This window comes from Palaemon carinicauda, chromosome 32, assembly GCF_036898095.1.
Source record: "Palaemon carinicauda isolate YSFRI2023 chromosome 32, ASM3689809v2, whole genome shotgun sequence".
NCBI classification, from domain to species: Eukaryota; Metazoa; Arthropoda; class Malacostraca; order Decapoda; family Palaemonidae; genus Palaemon; species Palaemon carinicauda.
The window spans coordinates 26,782,858-26,805,782 of NC_090756.1; the positions used below are offsets into that span (position 1 = coordinate 26,782,858).

General features: G+C 37.1%; 1 protein-coding gene across 3 annotated transcripts in view; it reads right to left on the minus strand.

Annotated features, from left to right (window-relative positions):
• Window positions 1-3,340: 3,340 nt before the first annotated feature.
• Hr96 (Nuclear hormone receptor HR96) overlaps window positions 3,341-22,925 on the minus strand; it is a 33,662-nt gene continuing 14,077 nt past the window's right edge. For 2 of the 3 annotated variants that reach the window (XM_068356223.1, XM_068356224.1), the window contains exons 4-11: window positions 19,982-20,109; window positions 19,135-19,304; window positions 17,349-17,503; window positions 15,706-15,842; window positions 15,047-15,236; window positions 13,196-13,396; window positions 6,316-6,528; window positions 3,341-3,952 (exon numbers count right to left, since the gene is read on the minus strand). In XM_068356223.1, coding sequence (XP_068212324.1) covers window positions 3,752-3,952; window positions 6,316-6,528; window positions 13,196-13,396; window positions 15,047-15,236; window positions 15,706-15,842; window positions 17,349-17,503; window positions 19,135-19,304; window positions 19,982-20,109 — 1,395 coding nt within the window. In that variant the 3' untranslated portion in view covers window positions 3,341-3,751. Of the gene's footprint in view, window positions 3,953-6,315; window positions 6,529-13,195; window positions 13,397-15,046; window positions 15,237-15,705; window positions 15,843-17,348; window positions 17,504-19,134; window positions 19,305-19,981; window positions 20,110-22,925 lie in introns of those variants that run through there. The other variant, XR_011040848.1, reaches the window with a different exon arrangement.

A 22,925-nucleotide genomic window follows, 5' to 3' on the forward strand; every position in this document is an offset into this window, starting at 1 on the left:
GTTTCCTGATCGCTGATTGGTTGGACAAGATAATTCTAACCAATCAGCGACCAGGAAACTTTTCCGAGCTAAAAGGGCACTGTTGCGAGTCGGTGCAAATATGACTCTCTAAAAGAAATGGACTATAGTCTTGTAAGATTAGCAAATTTTGGATTCTTGTTCTGTTCTAGGGACAGCTTAATGTTTATTGACAATCATTTGTGGTTGTATACGACTGACTTTAAAATATTTGTAGACGAGATGCCAGACCTAGTTTTTCTGACACGAATCAGTCTGAACATGGCGTGCTTCATAAGCAACTAATAATCTTGATATTTTTCTTTTGTGGTTGGCCTCTATTTTTGTTAGGGTCGCTCATTTGCACCCTTAACTACTCGTTGGTTGTTGGTAGTGTCGTTGTGGGAAAACAACTACTTATTCCTTGTTGGCCTATTTGCCTTTTAACTGTCAGAATCGATTTGGTCTGTCTGGCTCTTGGGCCTTTATGCATACTACTGGAGACATCTTAGTGTACGCACCCCGGCAGCGCCATTGTTTTACCAATAACAGTGGGTGTCGGATTTATAGCAGTTTGTGCATTCGTGTATTTTAATTGGTATTGATTGTGCGTGAACGGAGACATAATTTTATTCTTTTCCATAGTTTATGGAATAGATATACAGTATTTTTATCTTATGTATGATTGTTTTCTACACAATTTCTCTTCCTGTTAGTTGCAAGGAAATAGGCGTTCTGCACCTCGCCTGCTACATAGGTAACGATAGTCATAATTTTCTTACTCTTTTTGTGGTTGGCATCTATTTTATTGTTTATTTTTTTCTTTGTTTGTGGAAGATGTGTGCGGTAGTTTAATCTTGTGTATGTTGTTTTATACACAACTACTCTCCGTTTTTAGTTACAAGCACAATTGGTACAATACTCTCTGTATGTGCAAAACATTAAACATTATTTCCAATGTTGATATTCAACAGGTAAGGTGAGGCACTTGACTTAAAAGTCCAGTTTTAGAAAATGTAGTGGTACTTGTAATACGCATTTAATCAGTCACTCTTATTTGGTCCTTTCGGTACCCAGGGGACTTACACAAATCATGTATGACAACATAGAATGGATATTTAATTTTTATTGTCTATAGAGTTGATATAAGTCGCTTTTTGTCCCTATTATTCAATACAGGGTTAGGTGGATTGTATGTGTTTGCAAGAATACAACTTTAGATTTTTCATTACAATGGGTTTTCTTCTTTCAGATACCAGTGATATGAACTGCCTTTTTTACTCCTTATTCAATAGTTCAGGTTTAAATTACATCTTGTGGATTGTATTAGTTTGAAAGGATAAATGTTATTTAGATTTTTTAATCCTATGGTTTTCCTCTTTCTAATGCCAGTGACATTGCTGAATTATGGATAAACGTCTTCGAGCTATTCCTTGAAACCCAACCTAAGACATATTGCATTCCGTGCCCATTGTTTATCTCCTCCCATTCAAGTATTAGCTGAAGTATTACTGTATTAGCTGTTTTCTGTTAGCTCTTCTTCAACCTTGGATGAAGTAAGAGCTGTAGGTATTATTTCATCTGTATATTTTCGTGTAATGTTACGATATTTGTGAAATTTTTACTCTGGGTTTGTTTTCCCGTTTTCTATGCTGGGGTAAGTGGTACTGTATGGAATAAAACTTTTAAGTGTGGTAATACAGTCTTCCCCGGGTTTGGTACAGCTGCGCCTGTAACAAATTTATGCTTAGAGTTACAGTACTACTAAGTTAAGTCTGGTCTAGGCTAAATGTGTCTAAGATAGAGAGAACATTTTCTTCCATACTTTCTTGTCACGAATCCACAGCCTGGTTTTGAAATGAACTTGTCTGAAGACACAGGTGGATTCAGTGTCCTTGCCTCTCCATTATTTTATCTACTGATTCAGGTGGTTTGATTCCTTGCTTGTATGTTGGTTCTTGGGGTCTTGTATTTTATAAGAAGAAGCGATAAAGGCAGTCTAATATTTTTGAACAGTTTCGCACAACTTCGGCTATGTCATTTTTATGATCTTGGACCCCATCATGTTCCGTAGAGTCCTTTTGGGTTGCCTCAAGGCTCTTATATTACAACTTTTAATTAATTTGGTTCTTATGAATAACCTTTAGTATTACCATTTATTTGGGAACTTAAAGAGCTCATACATTTTCTGTTTTACTTAGCAACTTGGTAAAACTAACGGAAGAAAATGTTTCATAAGGACAAACTTACCTTGGATATTTCCGTCTTTCCCAAGTCTCGGTATCATGGCTGACAATGTAATGAATAGATGGATACTTTTAATGGCTGGGGGAATACTACAAGCTCTTCCTTGAACCTCTTGTCTCTTTTCTTGATGACTGAGCTCTATGAAGGCAGTATTTCATAAGTAAGATATGAAATGTTTGTTTATGAAACATGAAAATTGCACTTGAATTTTATACCGTATAAATTTATTTCCTAAAGAGAAAGTGAGAGAACTTGATCACAAGTTAGAAATAAACCTGATCTTAAATGTTTTTGCTCATATTGTCACTGCCTTGTGCTTTTCAATCTAGTTTATGAAATGTAAAGTAAATACATTTCTATGTATTACAGCGTACAAAGATACGGGCAACTTCTACCATGAGTGAATTATATATATTAGATATTTCTCCAGATATTGCTCATTTGTTATCGGGTTGGTATTATTCAACTAACTCTTTTGTCGTAAAGGTGAGAAGTTGCGTACCAGCAATAAACTATTGTAGTCATTTATAGTTTTAAAAGAATGCCCAGTGGCTTGTCTGCTGTTCAGAAACCCCTTAAGGTTCACGGGTATAATTTTATAATTGTCGCAAAGAATTGTTGGATATTTTATTGTGCCATTGATAAAATGATTGAAGGCAAGTTATATGAATGACGATATTTTGTTTTTAACGTGTTCTTTGGTTATATATTTTATAAGTGTTACAGGGAATTGTATATTTTGTTTTTATGAAAATTATTTTTATTATATTGTATGGTTGTTAAATATTTGATCATTTATAGTATGTGTTATCACAGTATTATCTGTTAAAGTTTTTTTTATGTTATGTCTCTGTAACATTTGATTTTATTAAGGGAAAAGTTTTCAAATCATTTGATATTTTCTAAATAAAATTGTATGGTAGATTAGACTTTGAAGTACCTATTTGAGACTTTAATATTTTTCTAGAATCAATATAAATTTTATATTTTTTTACTGTAAGATATCATAGTTATGTGAAAAAATTATGCAAATATTTATAGCGTGAATCTTTGGACGATTTTAGGGTAACGCAAGGTCCGAGTAATGAAAGAGATATTGGTGATGACTGTATAATTTAACAAATATATAATCATACCAATTATGGCACGACTTTAGAAAGCCTTGTGGACAGTTTTATAATACATAAATTGCATATGGTAAATATATATATACTGTATACAGATTTTACTAACAAAAAACAAATACACTATGTATAAAAGTTTGCGGTATAAATGGCTTTTTTGTTGAGCACAACTGTCACTTCGCACAGGAAATGTGGACTGGAAAAACACTTGTACAAATCTATAAAAAAGAGGACGCCTTGTTTTTCTAAAAATCGCCGAAGTCTCCGCAGGAGCAGTTTCTCGTAAAAATATCCTGCCGGGCAACGTACCTGAAGTTCGGGAAAAGGAGGAAGAAATAAAAAATAAACTGAGGCATGTTTTACGCTAATTCGTTTTCAGACTGTCACCTCTGTTTCAGATCGAAGATTTCTATGAGGAGCGGTTCGACTTCTTGGGGGTTCACCTCCAGGAAGACGCGTATGTGATTTTCGTTTAGGATGTGAAGGTGATTTATTCTCTCCAAGAGTCTGTGGTACACTGTTCTGCCTTCGCAACCCCCGTACTTGCACTCGAGGTAACGCTTCAGTAGGTAGAGATACGAACACTGGAAGGGAAAAGATAATTTTTTTCTATTAACCAATAAGAAATGAGTATGAGATGGATGTCTGGAATAAAAATGCGTATACTTTAACTATATACTGTATAAGAGGATCGACAAATGTTGAATTATCAAAATAAATAAAGGAGGAAAAGCACATATGATATGGACACCTTTTACAAAAAGATTAACATCATGCTGGAAGACATACGATGGAGATGGAAGTTCGGGTTAGAAGGAAGAGAGGAAGACAAAGAAAAAGGTGTGATTGTGTATGGGAAGATTAGCTATGGAAAGGCATTGAAGAAAACGAAGCACAGAACAGAAATCGACAGACGAATCATTCATGACTGTGACCCCACCAGAAAATGGTTAAAGCTGAGAACAACAACAATGAACAATTGTAGATTATAGTCATTAGTCAACAAGAACATATAAATCTCAATATCAAACAGTCATTAAGATAACAAACGGCAAATTTAAGGAATAGTGTACTTCACAAATATTTTTTAAAACAACTCTTAAATGTTAAAAATATTTTCACACTGGATACATGTCTACACCCTGTATGCGAAACATAACGTTGTTCCGATACCAATGCAAACCAGAGTTCTGGAATTCGGCCGTCGGAATTTCAACTGGGTGTCTGTGGTTACTGGTGGGAGGTGGGAGAAGCCCAGCCTCTTTGCCAGCACACAGACGTGACTTTGATTTTAGCCGCCAAGGTGTACAAACATACGCTAGGTGCTCTTATGTTGGCTGTTTACCTTTTTCTTCTTACTCTTTACAGTGAAAGTGTGTTTGGTGATGGAGAAATCAGGAGCGGACATGCATTCCTGCCCTAAAGTTGCTGGACAGAAGTGCGGCATTTCCATGAACAGGATTCATGTGGATCCCCATCTTTTGTGTACCTCATGCAAGCATGATTGTTCAAAATTCCCGGCAACGAGTGTAGAAATTGGCAGTCAGAGCAGTGGTTGGAGTATGGGAAGAGGAGGAAGAAGCTGATATTGGATTGTTCTGTCAGGAACTTCCACAAAATCAAGGATTCGTCGACACTTCTTTCCTCAGGTAATCTAATCTCTGACCCTTGTATGTCTCCCTTCACCAGGCCAGTGACGAAGAGAGGTGATGATGATAGCTACTAAAGAATCAGTGGTATAAACTTCTGCAAATGAAGCAGCGATATCTTGCACTACTCCTCTTAGTAACCTGCTGGAAATTGTTCAGGATGCTGGGGAAAAGGCCATAAGGACACTGGCCTTCCTTAAGCATAAATTACTACAAGCCCTGGGTAATAAGCTAGGATCTACCCCAATCTAATCCCACCATTCTTGTCTGTAGGATCAGGACAACAGACAATGGAGATACAACAACGATCAATTCAAAAGGAGAGTGACCTCGCACCCCTTACCCGAATAGTTCAATCTGTTTGACTTGTTCTGTGGTGAATTCCCCTATAACTTCAGTGAATATGATGGAATACAATGGGAGACTTCAAGAGCGCAGTCCTGAATATTCACAACTATCTCACATGCCCCCCACACAACCTAAGTTGTGCTCACTTCTACGGATGCACTCGCTTGGTCTCGCCTCAACAGGTGCGTTCTCAAGAACACAAGTGGCCATCGTGCTCTGCCCTTCACACTTACATAAGGTGCTCAATTGTTTACATGCCTCAGTTGCACGAATATGCTCATTCTAGAAGAGACTCTAGCTATGGTAAGCAGGCAAAATCAAACCATTGTTCCCTAGTCTTGGGTAGTACCATACCCTCTGTACCATGGTCTTCCCCTGTCTTGGGTTAGAGTTCTCTTGCATGAAGGTACATACACTCGGGCACACTATTCTATCCGTTTCTCTTCCTTTTCTCATTGGGCTATTTTCCCTTTAGGAGCCCTTGAGCTTATAACATCCTGCTATTTCAACTCGGGTTGTAGCTTAGGGTTGTTGTGGCCTGATTGCTAACGTCTCTACCCGGTGATCGTCAGACGGGGGTTCAAGGCCCACTCAGACTCATTAGTTCCTTTAGTGTCTGCAACTATACCATCCTTGTGAGCTAAGAACGGGGGGTTTGGGGGAGCCTATAGGTCTATCTACTGAGTCATCAGCAGCCATTGCCTGGCCGTCCTTGGTCCTAGCTTGGATGGAGAGGGCGCTGATCATATGATATATGGTCGGTCTCTAGGGCATTGTTCTGTTCGCTAGGGCAATGTCACTGTCCCTTTCCTCTGCCAATTCATGAGCGGCCTTTAAACATTTAAATAGTAATGATACAACCGCATGTTATTCTTTCAAAAGTTCGAACATTCAAACTTTCAAAAGTTAAACATTTCAAAAGTTCAAATGCTGCCTACTACTTTACCCACCTGTTCATGTTTTATGGCATCCGCATGAATAATGTTCGGACGTTCCGGCATGAAAAGCGTGATTGCCGAGAGGAGGAATATAATATTGAGATCTCTTCTCCACTCGGGTTGGAATGCCAAGATGAAACGCTTGTGTTCCTCGTAGACGTTGCCGGGGGCCGCCTTGAGCACCTTCAGTTTTATGTTTTTGAAGCGATCGTGATCTTGCTGTATCTGTAACGAAAATACAGAATTAGAAGTTTTAAAAATGGTTTCAATATATTTCATACTGTAATCTTCATAAATATATTTTCTCGAGGATTCAATTCTTTTACACAATGTGAACTTGGATACATTTCATACTGCAGGCTTCACGAATATATTTTTCTCTCAAGGATTCAATTCTTTTACACATGGTGAACTTGGATATATTTCATACTGCAGGCTTCATAAATATATTTTTCTCTCAAGGATTCAATTCTTTTACACATGGTGAACTTGGATACATTTCATACTGCAGGCTTCATAAATATATTTTTCTCTCGAGGATTCAATTCTTTTACACATGGTGAACTTGGATACATTTCATACTGCAGGCTTCATAAATATATTTTTCTCTCAAGGATTCAATTCTTTGACACATGGTGAACTTGGATACATTTCATACTGCAGGCTTCATAAATATATTTTTCTCTCGAGGATTCAATTCTTTTACACATGGTGAACTTGGATACATTTCATACTGCAGGCTTCATAAATATATTTTTCTCTCAAGGATTCAATTCTTTGACACATGGTGAACTTGGATACATTTCATACTGCAGGCTTCATAAATATATTTTTCTCTCAAGGATTCAATTCTTTGACACATGGTGAACTTGGATACATTTCATACTGCAGGCTTCATAAATATATTTTTCTCTCAAGGATTCAATTCTTTGACACATGGTGAACTTGGATACATTTCATACTGCAGGCTTCATAAATATATTTTTCTCTCAAGGATTCAATTCTTTGACACATGGTGAACTTGGATACATTTCATACTGCAGGCTTCATAAATATATTTTTCTCTCAAGGATTCAATTCTTTGACACATGGTGAACTTGGATACATTTCATACTGCAGGCTTCATAAATATATTTTTCTCTCGAGGATTCAATTCTTTGACACATGGTGAACTTGGATACATTTCATACTGCAGGCTTCATAAATATATTTTTCTCTCGAGGATTCAATTCTTTTACACATGGTGAACTTGGATACATTTCATACTGCAGGCTTCATAAATATATTTTTCTCTCGAGGATTCAATTCTTTTACACATGGTGAACTTGGATACATTTCATACTGCAGGCTTCATAAATATATTTTTCTCTCGAGGATTCAATTCTTTTACACATGGTGAACTTGGATACATTTCATACTGCAGGCTTCATAAATATATTTTTCTCTCGAGGATTCAATTCTTTGACACATGGTGAACTTGGATACATTTCATACTGCAGGCTTCATAAATATATTTTTCTCTCGAGGATTCAATTCTTTTACACATGGTGAACTTGGATACATTTCATACTGCAGGCTTCATAAATATATTTTTCTCTCGAGGATTCAATTCTTTTACACATGGTGAACTTGGATACATTTCATACTGCAGGCTTCATAAATATATTTTTCTCTCGAGGATTCAATTCTTTGACACATGGTGAACTTGGATACATTTCATACTGCAGGCTTCATAAATATATTTTTCTCTCGAGGATTCAATTCTTTTACACATGGTGAACTTGGATACATTTCATACTGCAGGCTTCATAAATATATTTTTCTCTCGAGGATTCAATTCTTTGACACATGGTGAACTTGGATACATTTCATACTGCAGGCTTCATAAATATATTTTTCTCTCGAGGATTCAATTCTTTGACACATGGTGAACTTGGATACATTTCATACTGCAGGCTTCATAAATATATTTTTCTCTCGAGGATTCAATTCTTTTACACATGGTGAACTTGGATACATTTCATACTGCAGGCTTCATAAATATATTTTTCTCTCAAGGATTCAATTCTTTTACACAATGTGAACTTGGATATATTTCATACTGCAGGCTTCATAAATATATTTTTCTCTTGAGGATTCAATTCTTTTACACATGGTGAACTTGGATACATTTCATACTGCAGGCTTCATAAATATATTTTTCTCTCAAGGATTCAATTCTTTTACACAATGTGAACTTGGATATATTTCATACTGCAGGCTTCATAAATATATTTTTCTCTTGAGGATTCAATTCTTTTACACATGGTGAACTTGGATACATTTCATACTGCAGGCTTCATAAATATATTTTTCTCTCGAGGATTCAATTCTTTTACACATGGTGAACTTGGATACATTTCATACTGCAGGCTTCATAAATATATTTTTCTCTCGAGGATTCAATTCTTTTACACATGGTGTACTTGGATACATTTCATACTGCAGGCTTCATAAATATATTTTTCTCTCAAGGATTCAATTCTTTTACACATGGTGAACTTGGATACATTTCATACTGCAGGCTTCATAAATATATTTTTCTCTCGAGGATTAAATTCTTTGACACAATGTGAACTTGGATACATTTCATACTGCAGGCTTCATAAATATATTTTTCTCTCAAGGATTAAATTCTTTTACACAATGTGAACTTGGATATATTTCATACTGCAGGCTTCATAAATATATTTTTCTCTTGAGGATTCAATTCTTTTACACATGGTGAACTTGGATACATTTCATACTGCAGGCTTCATAAATATATTTTTCTCTTGAGGATTCAATTCTTTTACACATGGTGAACTTGGATACATTTCATACTGCAGGCTTCATAAATATATTTTTCTCTCAAGGATTCAATTCTTTTACACATGGTGAACTTGGATACATTTCATACTGCAGGCTTCATAAATATATTTTTCTCTTGAGGATTCAATTCTTTTACACATGGTGAACTTGGATACATTTCATACTGCAGGCTTCATAAATATATTTTTCTCTTGAGGATTCAATTCTTTTACACATGGTGAACTTGGATACATTTCATACTGCAGGCTTCATAAATATATTTTTCTCTTGAGGATTCAATTCTTTTACACATGGTGAACTTGGATACATTTCATACTGCAGGCTTCATAAATATATTTTTCTCTTGAGGATTCAATTCTTTTACACATGGTGAACTTGGATACATTTCATACTGCAGGCTTCATAAATATATTTTTCTCTCAAGGATTCAATTCTTTTACACATGGTGAACTTGGATACATTTCATACTGCAGGCTTCATAAATATATTTTTCTCTTGAGGATTCAATTCTTTTACACATGGTGAACTTGGATACATTTCATACTGCAGGCTTCATAAATATATTTTTCTCTCAAGGATTCAATTCTTTTACACAATGTGAACTTGGATATATTTCATACTGCAGGCTTCATAAATATATTTTTCTCTTGAGGATTCAATTCTTTTACACATGGTGAACTTGGATACATTTCATACTGCAGGCTTCATAAATATATTTTTCTCTCGAGGATTCAATTCTTTTACACAATGTGAACTTGGATATATTTCATACTGCAGGCTTCATAAATATATTTTTCTCTTGAGGATTCAATTCTTTTACACAATGTGAACTTGGATACATTTCATACTGCAGGCTTCATAAATATATTTTTCTCTCGAGGATTAAATTCTTTGACACAATGTGAACTTGGATACATTTCATACTGCAGGCTTCATAAATATATTTTTCTCTCAAGGATTAAATTCTTTTACACAATGTGAACTTGGATACATTTCATACTGCAGGCTTCATAAATATATTTTTCTCTCGAGGATTCAATTCTTTTACACAATGTGAACTTGGATACATTTCATACTGCAGGCTTCATAAATATATTTTTCTCTCAAGGATTCAATTCTTTTACACAATGTGAACTTGGATACATTTCATACTGCAGGCTTCATAAATATATTTTTCTCTCGAGGATTCAATTCTTTTACACAATGTGAACTTGGATACATTTCATACTGCAGGCTTCATAAATATATTTTTCTCTCGAGGATTCAATTCTTTTACACAATGTGAACTTGGATACATTTCATACTGCAGGCTTCATAAATATATTTTTCTCTTGAGGATTCAATTCTTTTACACAATGTGAACTTGGATACATTTCATACTGCAGGCTTCATAAATATATTTTTCTCTCGAGGATTCAATTCTTTGACACAATGTGAACTTGGATACATTTCATACTGCAGGCTTCATAAATATATTTTTCTCTCGAGGATTCAATTCTTTGACACAATGTGAACTTGGATACATTTCATACTGCAGGCTTCATAAATATATTTTTCTCTCGAGGATTCAATTCTTTTACACAATGTGAACTTGGATACATTTCATACTGCAGGCTTCATAAATATATTTTTCTCTCAAGGATTAAATTCTTTGACACAATGTGAACTTGGATACATTTCATACTGCAGGCTTCATAAATATATTTTTCTCTCGAGGATTAAATTCTTTGACACAATGTGAACTTGGATACATTTCATACTGCAGGCTTCATAAATATATTTTTCTCTCGAGGATTAAATTCTTTGACACAATGTGAACTTGGATACATTTCATACTGCAGGCTTCATAAATATATTTTTCTCTCAAGGATTCAATTCTTTGACACAATGTGAACTTGGATACATTTCATACTGCAGGCTTCATAAATATATTTTTCTCTCAAGGATTAAATTCTTTTACACATGGTGAACTTTGATACATTTCATACTGCAGGCTTCACGAATATATTTTTTCTCTCAAGGATTCAATTCTTTTACACAATGTGAACTTGGATACATTTCATACTGCAGGCTTCATAAATATATTTTTCTCTCAAGGATTCAATTCTTTGACACATGGTGAACTTGGATACATTTCATACTGCAGGCTTCATAAATATATTTTTCTCTCGAGGATTAAATTCTTTTACACATGGTGAAATTGGATACATTTCATACTGCAGGCTTCATAAATATATTTTTCTCTCAAGGATTAAATTCTTTTACACATGGTGAACTTGGATACATTTCATACTGCAGGCTTCATAAATATATTTTTCTCTCAAGGATTAAATTTTTTTTGATAAAAAAGAATAGAAAATAAAAAAGGTAGAATTTTTAAATGTATGTTTAATTTTGATGTATGGTATTCCATACTTTAATCTTCATAATATATTTATCTTTTAAAGAAAAAATTATTTTTTATAAAAGCTAGAAAATAAAAAAGATTTTTAATATGGAATCTTCAAAAAAATATTTCTCTTAATAATGCTAGACACTACTTCAATGGATGAAATTCATTTTCATAATTATTTTTATATAATACATACAAATCACTTTGTTATAAACATAATTAACTTTAGTTACTAATAGTGTGATGTTATGAAATTATAAACCTATTATCTTATCACCAAAATTACTCCCAAAAGTTATCAGATAAGCAATACTTAATCATAAAATAACTTGCTGTTAACGTTAACTTCAGTTTTTTTAAAGGTCACTCATGAATAGCAGAGGGAAGGGACAGTGACATTGCCCTATCAGCAGGACAATGCCCTAGAGACTAATCATATCTACAATATGATCAGCACCTAAGCCTATCCTTCACCCAAGTTAGGACCAAGGAGGGCCAGGCAATGGCTGCTGATGACACAGCAGATAGACCTATAGGCTCCACCAAACCCCCCATCTTTAGCTCACAAGGATGGTGAGGTTGCAGCGATCAAAGGAACTAAGGTGTTTGAGCGGGACTCGAACCCCAGTCTGGCGTTCACCAGTCAGGGACGTTACCACATCGGCCACCACAACCCTAATAACGTGATGTTATCCCTTTTACCCCCAATGGACGTACTGGTACGTTTCACAAAACTCATCCCTTTACCCCCGTGGACGTACTGGTATGTCCTTGCAAAAAACTGCTATTTTCATTTATTTTTGCATATTTTTGACAACTTTATGAGAAACTTCGGGCATTTTCCAAAAGAATGAGACCAACCTGACCTCTCTATGATGAAAATTAAGGCTGTTAGAGCAATTTAAAAAATATATATTGCAAAATGTGCTAAAAAAAAAAAAAAAACACCTGGGAGTTAAGGGTTGGAAAGTTCCAAATAGCCTGGGGGTAAAAGGGTTATTATAAACTTATTCTCATATCGCCAAAATTACTCAAAGTTATCGTCTCACTTACCGTCCAAGATTCTTGGACGGTAAGTGAGATGACAACCTCACCCTCCTTGTGATCTAAGGATGGGGGATTTGGGGGAGCCCATAGGTCTATTTGGAGAGACAGAAATTGAATGTGTTTGAAATGAAGTGTCTAAGGAGTAGGGCTGGTGTATCTCGAGTAGATAGGGTTAGGAACGAAGTGGTGAGGGTGAGAATGGGTGCAAGAAATGAAGCTAGAGTGGATATGAATGTGTTGAGGTGGTTTGATTATGTTGAGAGAATGGAAAATGGCTGTCTGCTAAAGAAGGTGATGAATGCAAGAGTTGATGGGAGAAGTACAAGAGGAAGGCCAAGGTTTGGGTGGATGGATGGAGTGAAGGAAGCTCTGTCTCTCCAAATAGACCTATGGGCTCCCCCAAATCCCCCATCCTTAGATCACAAGGAGGGTGAGGTTGTAGCGACCAAAGAATATGAGTTTGAGCGGGAATCGAACCCCAGTCTGGCGTTCACCAGTCAGGGACGTTACCACATCGACCATCCCAACCCTAATAATGTGATGTCATTATAAATTTATTCTCATATCGTCAAAATTACTCAAAGTTATCACCTCCTCACTTACCGTCCAAGAATCCTTGTCCGGATCGTACGCAAACACCGACCGCAGGATCATCATTTCCGTGCATCCCCCCTTCAGGAGCGCGATCTGATCCTCCTGGCACAGACTCTTAAAGGCGGATATTCTCTTTGACATCTTGATGAGGCGACGTATGGCTATCTCCGTCATGTTGATGATGTTGATCAAAGAGGGATTGCTGAGGTCCTGAAAGAAGGCGCTTCTCCAGTAAAATGTTACTGACGAGGGATTCGAAACACAGTGGCTTTATTAGTAATAATAGTGGCCTTAAATGTGTTATATTATGCAAGGTTTTTTTGCATGGCTTAGCTATTTATAACTGTTGCATTTTGAGGATTTATTTTAAAATTCAATACAAATACAAATTTAAAAAATTCAAATTTAGCACTCACAAGATCAGTTAAGCATTATCTTAACCCTTTTACCCCCAAAGGACATACTGGTACGTTTCACAAAACTCATCCCTTTACCCCCATGGACGTACCGGTACGTCCTTGCAAAAAAGTGCTATAAAAATTATTTTTTTCATATTTTTGATAATTTTTTGTGAAAATTCAGACATTTTCCAAGAGAATGAGACCAACCTGACCTCTCTATGACAAAAATTAAAGCTGTTAGAGCAATTTAAAAAATACATACTGCAAAATGTGCTGGGGAAAAAATAACCCCTTGGGGGTTAAGGGTTGGAAATTTCCAAAGAGCCTGGGGGTAAAAGGGTTAAAAGAAATTTTCAAATCTAGAGCTCACTATAAAAGTCAGTTTTATCCTAAAATAGATATTGGACATATCCATATAAGGTACTATATAGGATACAGTATAGAATAATTAAATACAAAATTATTTGTTACAATATCATCATCTCCTCCTACGCCTATTAACGCAAAGGCCCTCTGTTAGATTTTGCCAGTCGTATGTTACAATATACCAGTGATATAATTTATTTATTGGCAAGTTTTTTTGTAGGGACACCTGGTCAATAAACCAAGAAAAAACCTATTAAATTATTTGATCATGTTACTTAATTAATAAAAATGAATTTGTGAAAATACTTTGTTAGTTGCAGAATATATCAAAATTATACAAACAGCTTTCCTCTAAAGATATATCTTTGGAAAGCTACTGCAAGCCAAAGCTTTTAATTTATTATAAATAATAATTTCAAGTAATAGTTTCAAACATTCAAGTTTGAAGGTGGCTCATGAATGGCAGAGAAAATGGCACAAGAAAGGGACAGAACAAAGCCCTTAGAGACTGACCATATATGATCAGCACCCCAAGCCCCCTCTCTATCGAGCTAGGACCAGGGAGGGCCAGGCACTGGTGAGGTTGCAGACTTTATAAGAAGCTATTGAGCTTAAGCAGGTCTCAAACTCTCGTTCAGTACATGACCAGGCAAGGATATTTCCATAGAAATAATTATCACGTAGAAAGGCAGACACTTTACTATCTGTGTAGACACCTCCGGATTATGTATGTAATTGACAGATAGGTTTACTTAAAGCAAATGGGTGTTACAGACAAATACACACACAAGCAAAGCCACTCCAACACCTAAAAGACATAACAGACACTTCACAGGTCTCGAACTGTTGACCTAACTGCGCCAGGACTTCGCTGCTGGGACGGAGGACGCTGGTGACTGGTACAACACAGAAACATACGCTACCAGGGTCTAAGCAATATCAGGCAGGGAAGCCGATCTAGACTATGGTTTACCCCCAAAAACCAAAGCAAAGACCTTCAATAGAAGGCAACCTTGTTTACCCCATACAAATATGAAAAAAGCACGTTAATAGTTTACCCCTAAAGGACCCGCTCCTACAAACCAAATCTTACCTTAAAATTATAGTCTTCGCACAACGGGGCCATGAGGCCTTTATTGGCTTCGGACAGCTCGCTCAGCTTCAGCTTCTCCGGTTCATTTAGTTCTCTTGGGTTCGAGCTCCCTAGGAGACTGAAGGCACTGTATTCTGCGCTGATGGCCGTATTCATGATGGAGTCCATCATAGTTATACCAGTCACACTCCTAGGAAATGAAAAATGATAGTATTGTTAACCCTTTTACCCCCAAAGGACGTACTGGTACGTTTCACAAAAGCCATCCCTTTACCCCCATGGACGTACCGATACGTCCTTGCAAAAAATGCTATAAAATTTTTTTTTTCATATTTTTGATAATTTTTTGAGAAATTTCAGGCATTTTCCAAGAGAATGAGACCAACCTGACCTCTCTATGACAAAAATTAAGGCTTTTAGAGCAATTTAAAAAAAATATACTGAAAAATGTGCTGGGAAAAAAATAACCCCCTGGGGGTTAAGGGTTGGAAATTTCCAAATAGCCTGGGGGTAAAAGGGTTAATATAACAAAGATTATTTACATACAAACATTATGCTTGGAATATACTCTAAATATAAAACAAAAAGTCATTAAAACTCTCAACATCCAGACATAACACTGACAACATTTTCAAAGTGCGGAACCAAACCATACTAACGAATTTGCCTTGCAGCCGGGTTGCAGCATTCGCAGAGCTTCTTGCACGCTGAAGTTTTGCCAGCAATCTTGCTGCTGCTCGGTGTTTTCACGCTGTTCCCAAGGACTCTGGATGGCTTCCCCATCATTGTATTCAACCTTGAAATATACAAATGAAAATACGTTACATTTACTTCTCCATTCATTATTATAGATTCTAAACTTTCAACTGGGCTCCACAAGGCACTAGAAGGGTGGGAAGACCCAAGCCTACATGGCTGAGGACTGTGAAGCGTGAAGTAGATGATAAATGGAGAAGTACTGAATTAAAAGCTCAAGATAGAGACGACTGGCGAAATCTAACCGATGTCCTTTGTGTCAATAAGCGTAAGAGGAGATGATGATGGTGATGACGTTACATTTCCACAGATAAAGATCGGACAAATATAGTTGGTCAACTAGCAACACTACAGTAAGCACAGATCTTCCTATAAACGTAATGATGTACTGTACATATATTTTTTTTAACCGATATTTGCTTTTAGTGTATGTAATATTTTCCCTAGTTTTTTTCCCTATCTTTCTTAGCATTCTTTTCATCATACATTTTATGTCCATAGAATTGATTTTACTTTGATATTTCATAAATGTTAATACATGTTCCCTTCTTAATTGTGTTTTTTATATTTCCTTTTGCTTTATGAAATAAAAAATGTATCCATTATGATTAGTTGATAAAGAATTGAAAGACTAAAGACATTCACATGATTACAAGCTTTTCATACGCCCCCTATCCCCCTACATTACTATAATACTGCATGCTGGTATTGCTTCAGGTGTTCAAAAATGTCCCTACAATATTCTACAATCTAATAAATGCTTTTATCTCTAAAAACAAAATACAGCTATTTCTTTATAAGCAGAATAATGCTACCAGTATTTGTGATTTCAAAATCCTTATATCGATTCTAGAAGTTGTCGTAATTGATGTGACGAATGCAAGACGTAGACAAATGCAAAGTGTAGACTATTCATACCAATATACCTAATCAGGGCGACTGATTTCTAATGTTTCTGAAGTTATTATTATTATTATTATTATTATTATTATTATTATTATTATTATTATTATTATTATTATTACTTGCTAAGCTATAACCCTAGTTGGAAAAGCAAGATGCTATAAGCCCATGGGCTCCCACAGGGAAAATAGCCCAGTGATGAAAGGAAATAAGGAACTACAAAAAAAGTAATTAACAATTAAAATAAAATATTTTAAGAACAGTAACAGCAATAAAATAAACCTCATATATAAACTATAAAAACTTTAAAAAAACAAGAGGAAGAGAAATAAGATAGAATAGTGTGCCCGAGTGTACCCTCAAGCAAGAGAACTCTACCCCAGGACAGTGGAAGACCATGGTACAGAGGCTATGGCACTACTCAAGACTAGAGAACAATGGTTTGGTTTCAGAGTGTCCTTCTCCTAGAAGAACTGCTTACCATAACAGTTAATCTCTGCAAGTTTCACTACTCTACAATTAAAATTAAGACAAGGTAGCTCTTCACAAACAAACATACAAATAGGGGTGAAAACATAACCTCCTTCCAATTTCGTTGGCGGAGGTAACAACAGATCGTACCATACGGAGACATTAAGCGTACCTCTTTTTTAATATTAATCGCCATCACTTGAGCCATACTGAGGTTCCCCAACGGCTCGCTCGTGGGAGTGGGGGGCGACTCCGGCGCGAGACAGTGGGCCGACACTGGACTAGCATTCACGGACACGTGAGGGGATGATGCGAAGGTTTCCGATTCTGTAAAAATATATAAAGATTGATTAAGATAAATAAAGATTCGATTTACAAACACAGATCCTACTGAAAATAACTAGAGAAGCTGAAGAAATATTGTAATAAAACAATATTGTATTTTAATACTGTAATCAAAATAGTATTTATAATATCCTGATTTGAGGGTACACTCGGGCACACTGTTCTATCTGGTTTCTCTTCTTCCTGTTTTGTTAAAGTATTTATTTATTTTAATGTTGTTACTGTTCTTAAAATATTTTATTATTCCTTGTTTCCTTTCCTCACTGGGCTATTTTCCCCGTTGGGGCCTCTGGGCTTATAGCATCCTGCTTTTCCAACTAGGGTTGTAGCTTAGCAAGTAATAATAATAATAATAATAATAATAATAATAATAATAATAATAATAATAATAATCATAATCATAATAATAGGCCTACACTAATTTGACTTACAAAGCTTTTCACTGCTTATGTTATTCTATGGGAGATAGTTTGATGATGCCTAATATTATAGTAATATACAGCCGTCTTTCAAATGGACTCATCTTTAAACCAATAGGTGAGAACCACCTCATTGAAATTTGGATTTTGTAAATTCATGAACCACAAATATCACATTTAACCAATTTACTTCAATCGTTCCAGTAAATATACTTTTCATATCATAAAGTTGGCTTGGATTTTATTTTCAAGCTGGCTGCCTTAACATTACTGCAGTACAGTATATTCAAAATGGGGAAAAATTAAAATGAGAATTGAAAATGATATGTAGCTAGTTAAATACTTTCAAAGGGTTAAACTATGTTCATTATTCAAATTCACACATATACAACATACATACATATACCAAGGCACTTCCCCCAATTTTGGGGGTAGCCGACATCAAACAAATGAAACAAAAAAGGGGACGTCTCCTCTCTACGCTCCTCCCAGCCTAACAAGGGACTCAACTGAGTTCGGCTGGTACTGCTAGGGTGCCACAGCCCACCCTCCCCCGTTATCCACCACAGATGAAGCTTCATAATGCTGACTCCCCTACTACTGCTACCTCCGCGGTCATCCAAGGCACCGGAGGAAACAGCAGGGCTTACCGGAACTGCGTCACAATCGCTCGCCATTCATTCCTATTTCTAGCACGCTCTCTTGCCTCTCTCACATCTATCCTCCTATCACCCAGAGCTTCCTTCACTCCATCCATCCACCCAAACCTTGGCCTTCCTCTTGTACTTCTCCCATCAACTCTTGCATTCATCACCTTCTTTAGCAGACAGCCATTTTCCATTCTCTCCACATGGCCAAACCACCTCAACACATTCATATCCACTTTAGCTGCTAACTCATTTCTTACACCCGTTCTCACCCTCACCACTTCGTTCCTAACCCTATCTACTCGAGATACACCAGCCATACTCCTTAGACACTTCATCTCAAACACATTCAATTTCTGTCTCTCCGTCACTTTCATTCCCCACAACTCCGATCCATACATCACAGTTGGTACAATCACTTTCTCATACAGAACTCTCTTTACATTCATGTGGAGTAAATGTTTGATTACGTTAATAACGTCTGTATCGATAAATTCCACATATAATAATGAGCTCACCAAATGAACAGACAAACCACAGTTCTCACCTATAGATGAATTATCATTAGGACTAGCGGTATGACTATATGGTAAAAGTTGCACCACTCTGGACGAGTGCGATGAGATATGGCCAGGAAATTCCTGGTCCTCGGAACACCTCGGAGGTATTTCTTGCTGGCTCGCGGAGGGCGAACTGGTAACGTCGTTACCGTATTCTCTGACGACGGAAAAAAAAGAAGGGTATTGTTGTGATTGGCTGGCAGCCATATATTGCATAACTGTAAAATATACAAAGACAATTTATCTGCAGTTAAAAAATCGACAAGAGAAAATAAACAGATTATGGGAAATCTCATAAGTTCATTTTTCTTTGAAGCCGAAGTTTTCAAGAATATGATGAAGGGAGAATCGAACGATTCTTGAAAAGGTTATCATCAATTTTTTTACCATCAGAATACGATTTCACTTTTCAAGAATCGTTCAATTCTCCTTTCTTCTTCTTTGTCTGCATACTCTGGAGGAAGCCACTGAGGGGGAGGGGGGGGGGACAAGCCAGCCTCAACTTGGTGCCGGTCCCGAGGGATTAACCAGTGATGAAGTGTGGGACAGAGGTAGATGGAGAAAGCGGGCCAGAAACATCGACCCCACATGGAAGTGGGAAAGGATGCAGACAAAGAAGAAGAAGAAAGGAGAATCGAACGATTCTTGAAAAGTGAAATCGTATATTGATGGTACAAAATTGATGATAACCAACATAGTATGGGTGTCCCTGACTAGTACACTTTTGCCGAACATGGCAATATGCAAAGCCTTTCACTACGTTAAAGTATCTCCGCTCAGAATTAAATAAAATAAACGACAAAACACTTCGCATAACATGAGAAAAATACTTACTTTTCTTCTTTGTAATATTCTACCGATGAACCGGAGGGAAGAGGTGGTTTGACGACCGGTGCACCGGTAGACTGGATGATGCTTCTCTCCTGGGAATGGACATCTGTTTGACCTTCGACCCGTAGCACCTGATGAGGGAGAGGAATTTCACTGAAATATTTAGTGGTTTATTGCAAACTTCAACTAATACTATACGTATATATGTACAGTAATTCCTTGTCTATCGCGGTGTTATACTCGGAGGTACCCATCCTCGCGATAGCTGAAAAAATGCGAAGTATATACACCGAGGGTTTCTGGAAAGCTGAATTGGTAACACCAAGGGTTTCTAAGAGGGGCTCTGAAAGGCTGAATTGGTAACACCAAGGGTTTCTAAGAGGGGCTCTGAAAGGCTGACTTGGTAACACCAAGGGTTTCTAAGAGGGGCTCTGAAAGGCTGACTTGATAACACCAAGGGTTTCTAGGAGGGGCTCTGAAAGACTGAATTGATAACACCAAGGGTTTCTAAGAGGGGCTCTGAAAGGCTGACTTGGTAACACCAAGGGTTTCTAAGAGGGGCTCTGAAAGGCTGACTTGATAACACCAAGGGTTTCTAAGAGGGGCTCTGAAAGACTGAATTGATAACACCAAGGGTTTCTAAGAGGGGCTCTGAAAGACTGAATTGATAACACCAAGGGTTTCTAAGAGGGGCTCTGAAAGGCTGAATTGGTAACACCAAGGGTTTCTAAGAGGGGCTCTGAAAGGCTGAATTGGTAACACCAAGGGTTTCTACGAGGGGCTCTGAAAGGCTGACTTGGTAACACCAAGGGTTTCTAAGAGGGGCTCTGAAAGGCTGACTTGGTAACACCAAGGGTTTCTAAGAGGGGCTCTGAAAGGCTGACTTGGTAACACCAAGGGTTTCTAAGAGGGGCTCTGAAAGGCTGACTTGGTAACACCAAGGGTTTCTAAGAGGGGCTCTGAAAGGCTGACTTGATAACACCAAGGGTTTCTAAGAGGGGCTCTGAAAGGCTGACTTGGTAACACCAAGGGTTTCTATGAGAAGTTCTGAAAGGCTGAATTGGTAAAACCAAGGGTTTCTAAGAGGGGCTCTGAAAGGCTGACTTGGTAACACCAAGGGTTTCTATTTGAAGTTCTGAAAGGCTGAATTGGTAAAACCAAGGGTTTCTAAGAGGGGCTCTGAAAGGCTGACTTGGTAACACCAAGGGTTTCTATTTGAAGTTCTGAAAGGCTGAATTGGTAAAACCAAGGGTTTCTAAGAGGGACTCTGAAAGACTGAATTGGTAACACCAAGGGTTTCTAAGAGGGGCTCTGAAAGGCTGACTTGGTAACACCAAGGGTTTCTATTTGAAGTTCTGAAAGGCTGAATTGGTAAAACCAAGGGTTTCTAAGAGGGACTCTGAAAGACTGAATTGATAACACCAAGGGTTTCTAAGAGGGGCTCTGAAAGGCTGACTTGGTAACACCAAGGGTTTCTATTTGAAGTTCTGAAAGGCTGAATTGGTAAAACCAAGGGTTTCTAAGAGGGGCTCTGAAAGGCTGACTTGGTAACACCAAGGGTTTCTATTTGAAGTTCTGAAAGGCTGAATTGGTAAAACCAAGGGTTTCTAAGAGGGGCTCTGAAAGGCTGACTTGGTAACACCAAGGGTTTCTATTTGAAGTTCTGAAAGGCTGAATTGGTAAAACCAAGGGTTTCTAAGAGGGACTCTGAAAGACTGAATTGGTAACACCAAGGGTTTCTAAGAGGGGCTCTGAAAGGCTGACTTGGTAACACCAAGGGTTTCTATTTGAAGTTCTGAAAGGCTGAATTGGTAAAACCAAGGGTTTCTAAGAGGGGCTCTGAAAGGCTGACTTGGTAACACCAAGGGTTTCTATTTGAAGTTCTGAAAGGCTGAATTGGTAAAACCAAGGGTTTCTAAGAGGGACTCTGAAAGACTGAATTGATAACACCAAGGGTTTCTAAGAGGGGCTCTGAAAGGCTGACTTGGTAACACCAAGGGTTTCTATTTGAAGTTCTGAAAGGCTGAATTGGTAAAACCAAGGGTTTCTAAGAGGGGCTCTGAAAGGCTGACTTGGTAACACCAAGGGTTTCTATTTGAAGTTCTGAAAGGCTGAATTGGTAAAACCAAGGGTTTCTAAGAGGGACTCTGAAAGACTGAATTGATAACACCAAGGGTTTCTAAGAGGGGCTCTGAAAGGCTGACTTGGTAACACCAAGGGTTTCTATTTGAAGTTCTGAAAGGCTGAATTGGTAAAACCAAGGGTTTCTAAGAGGGGCTCTGAAAGGCTGACTTGGTAACACCAAGGGTTTCTATTTGAAGTTCTGAAAGGCTGAATTGGTAAAACCAAGAGTTTCTAAGAGGGGCTCTGAAAGGCTGACTTGGTAACACCAAGGGTTTCTATTTGAAGTTCTGAAAGGCTGAATTGGTAAAACCAAGGGTTTCTAAGAGGGACTCTGAAAGACTGAATTGGTAACACCAAGGGTTTCTACGAGAGGTTCTGAAAGGCTGAATATGTCTATAAGATTTTTGGCCGCAAAGGTCAACAAATAGTATCGTTTCATATTGCAATTGTTGTTGAATTATATAATATTGAAATGCTTGTAAGTTGAAATGCTTGTGAGTTCAAATGTTTGTGAGTTCAAATGCTTGTGAGTTGAAATGCTTGTAAGTTAAAATGCTTGTAAGTTGAAATGTTTGTTTGTAAACTGAAATGCTTGTAAGATGAAATGCTTATAAGCTGAAATGTTTGCAAGTTGAAATGTTTGTAAGTTGAAATGCTTGTAAGTGGAAATGCTTGTAAGTTGAAATGCTTGTAAGTTAAAATGCTTGTAAGTTGAAATGCTTGTAAGTTAAAATGCTTGTAAGTTGAAATGCTTGTAAGTTAAAATGCTTGTAAGTTGAAATGCTTGTAAGTTAAAATGCTTGTAAGTTGAAATGCTTGTAAG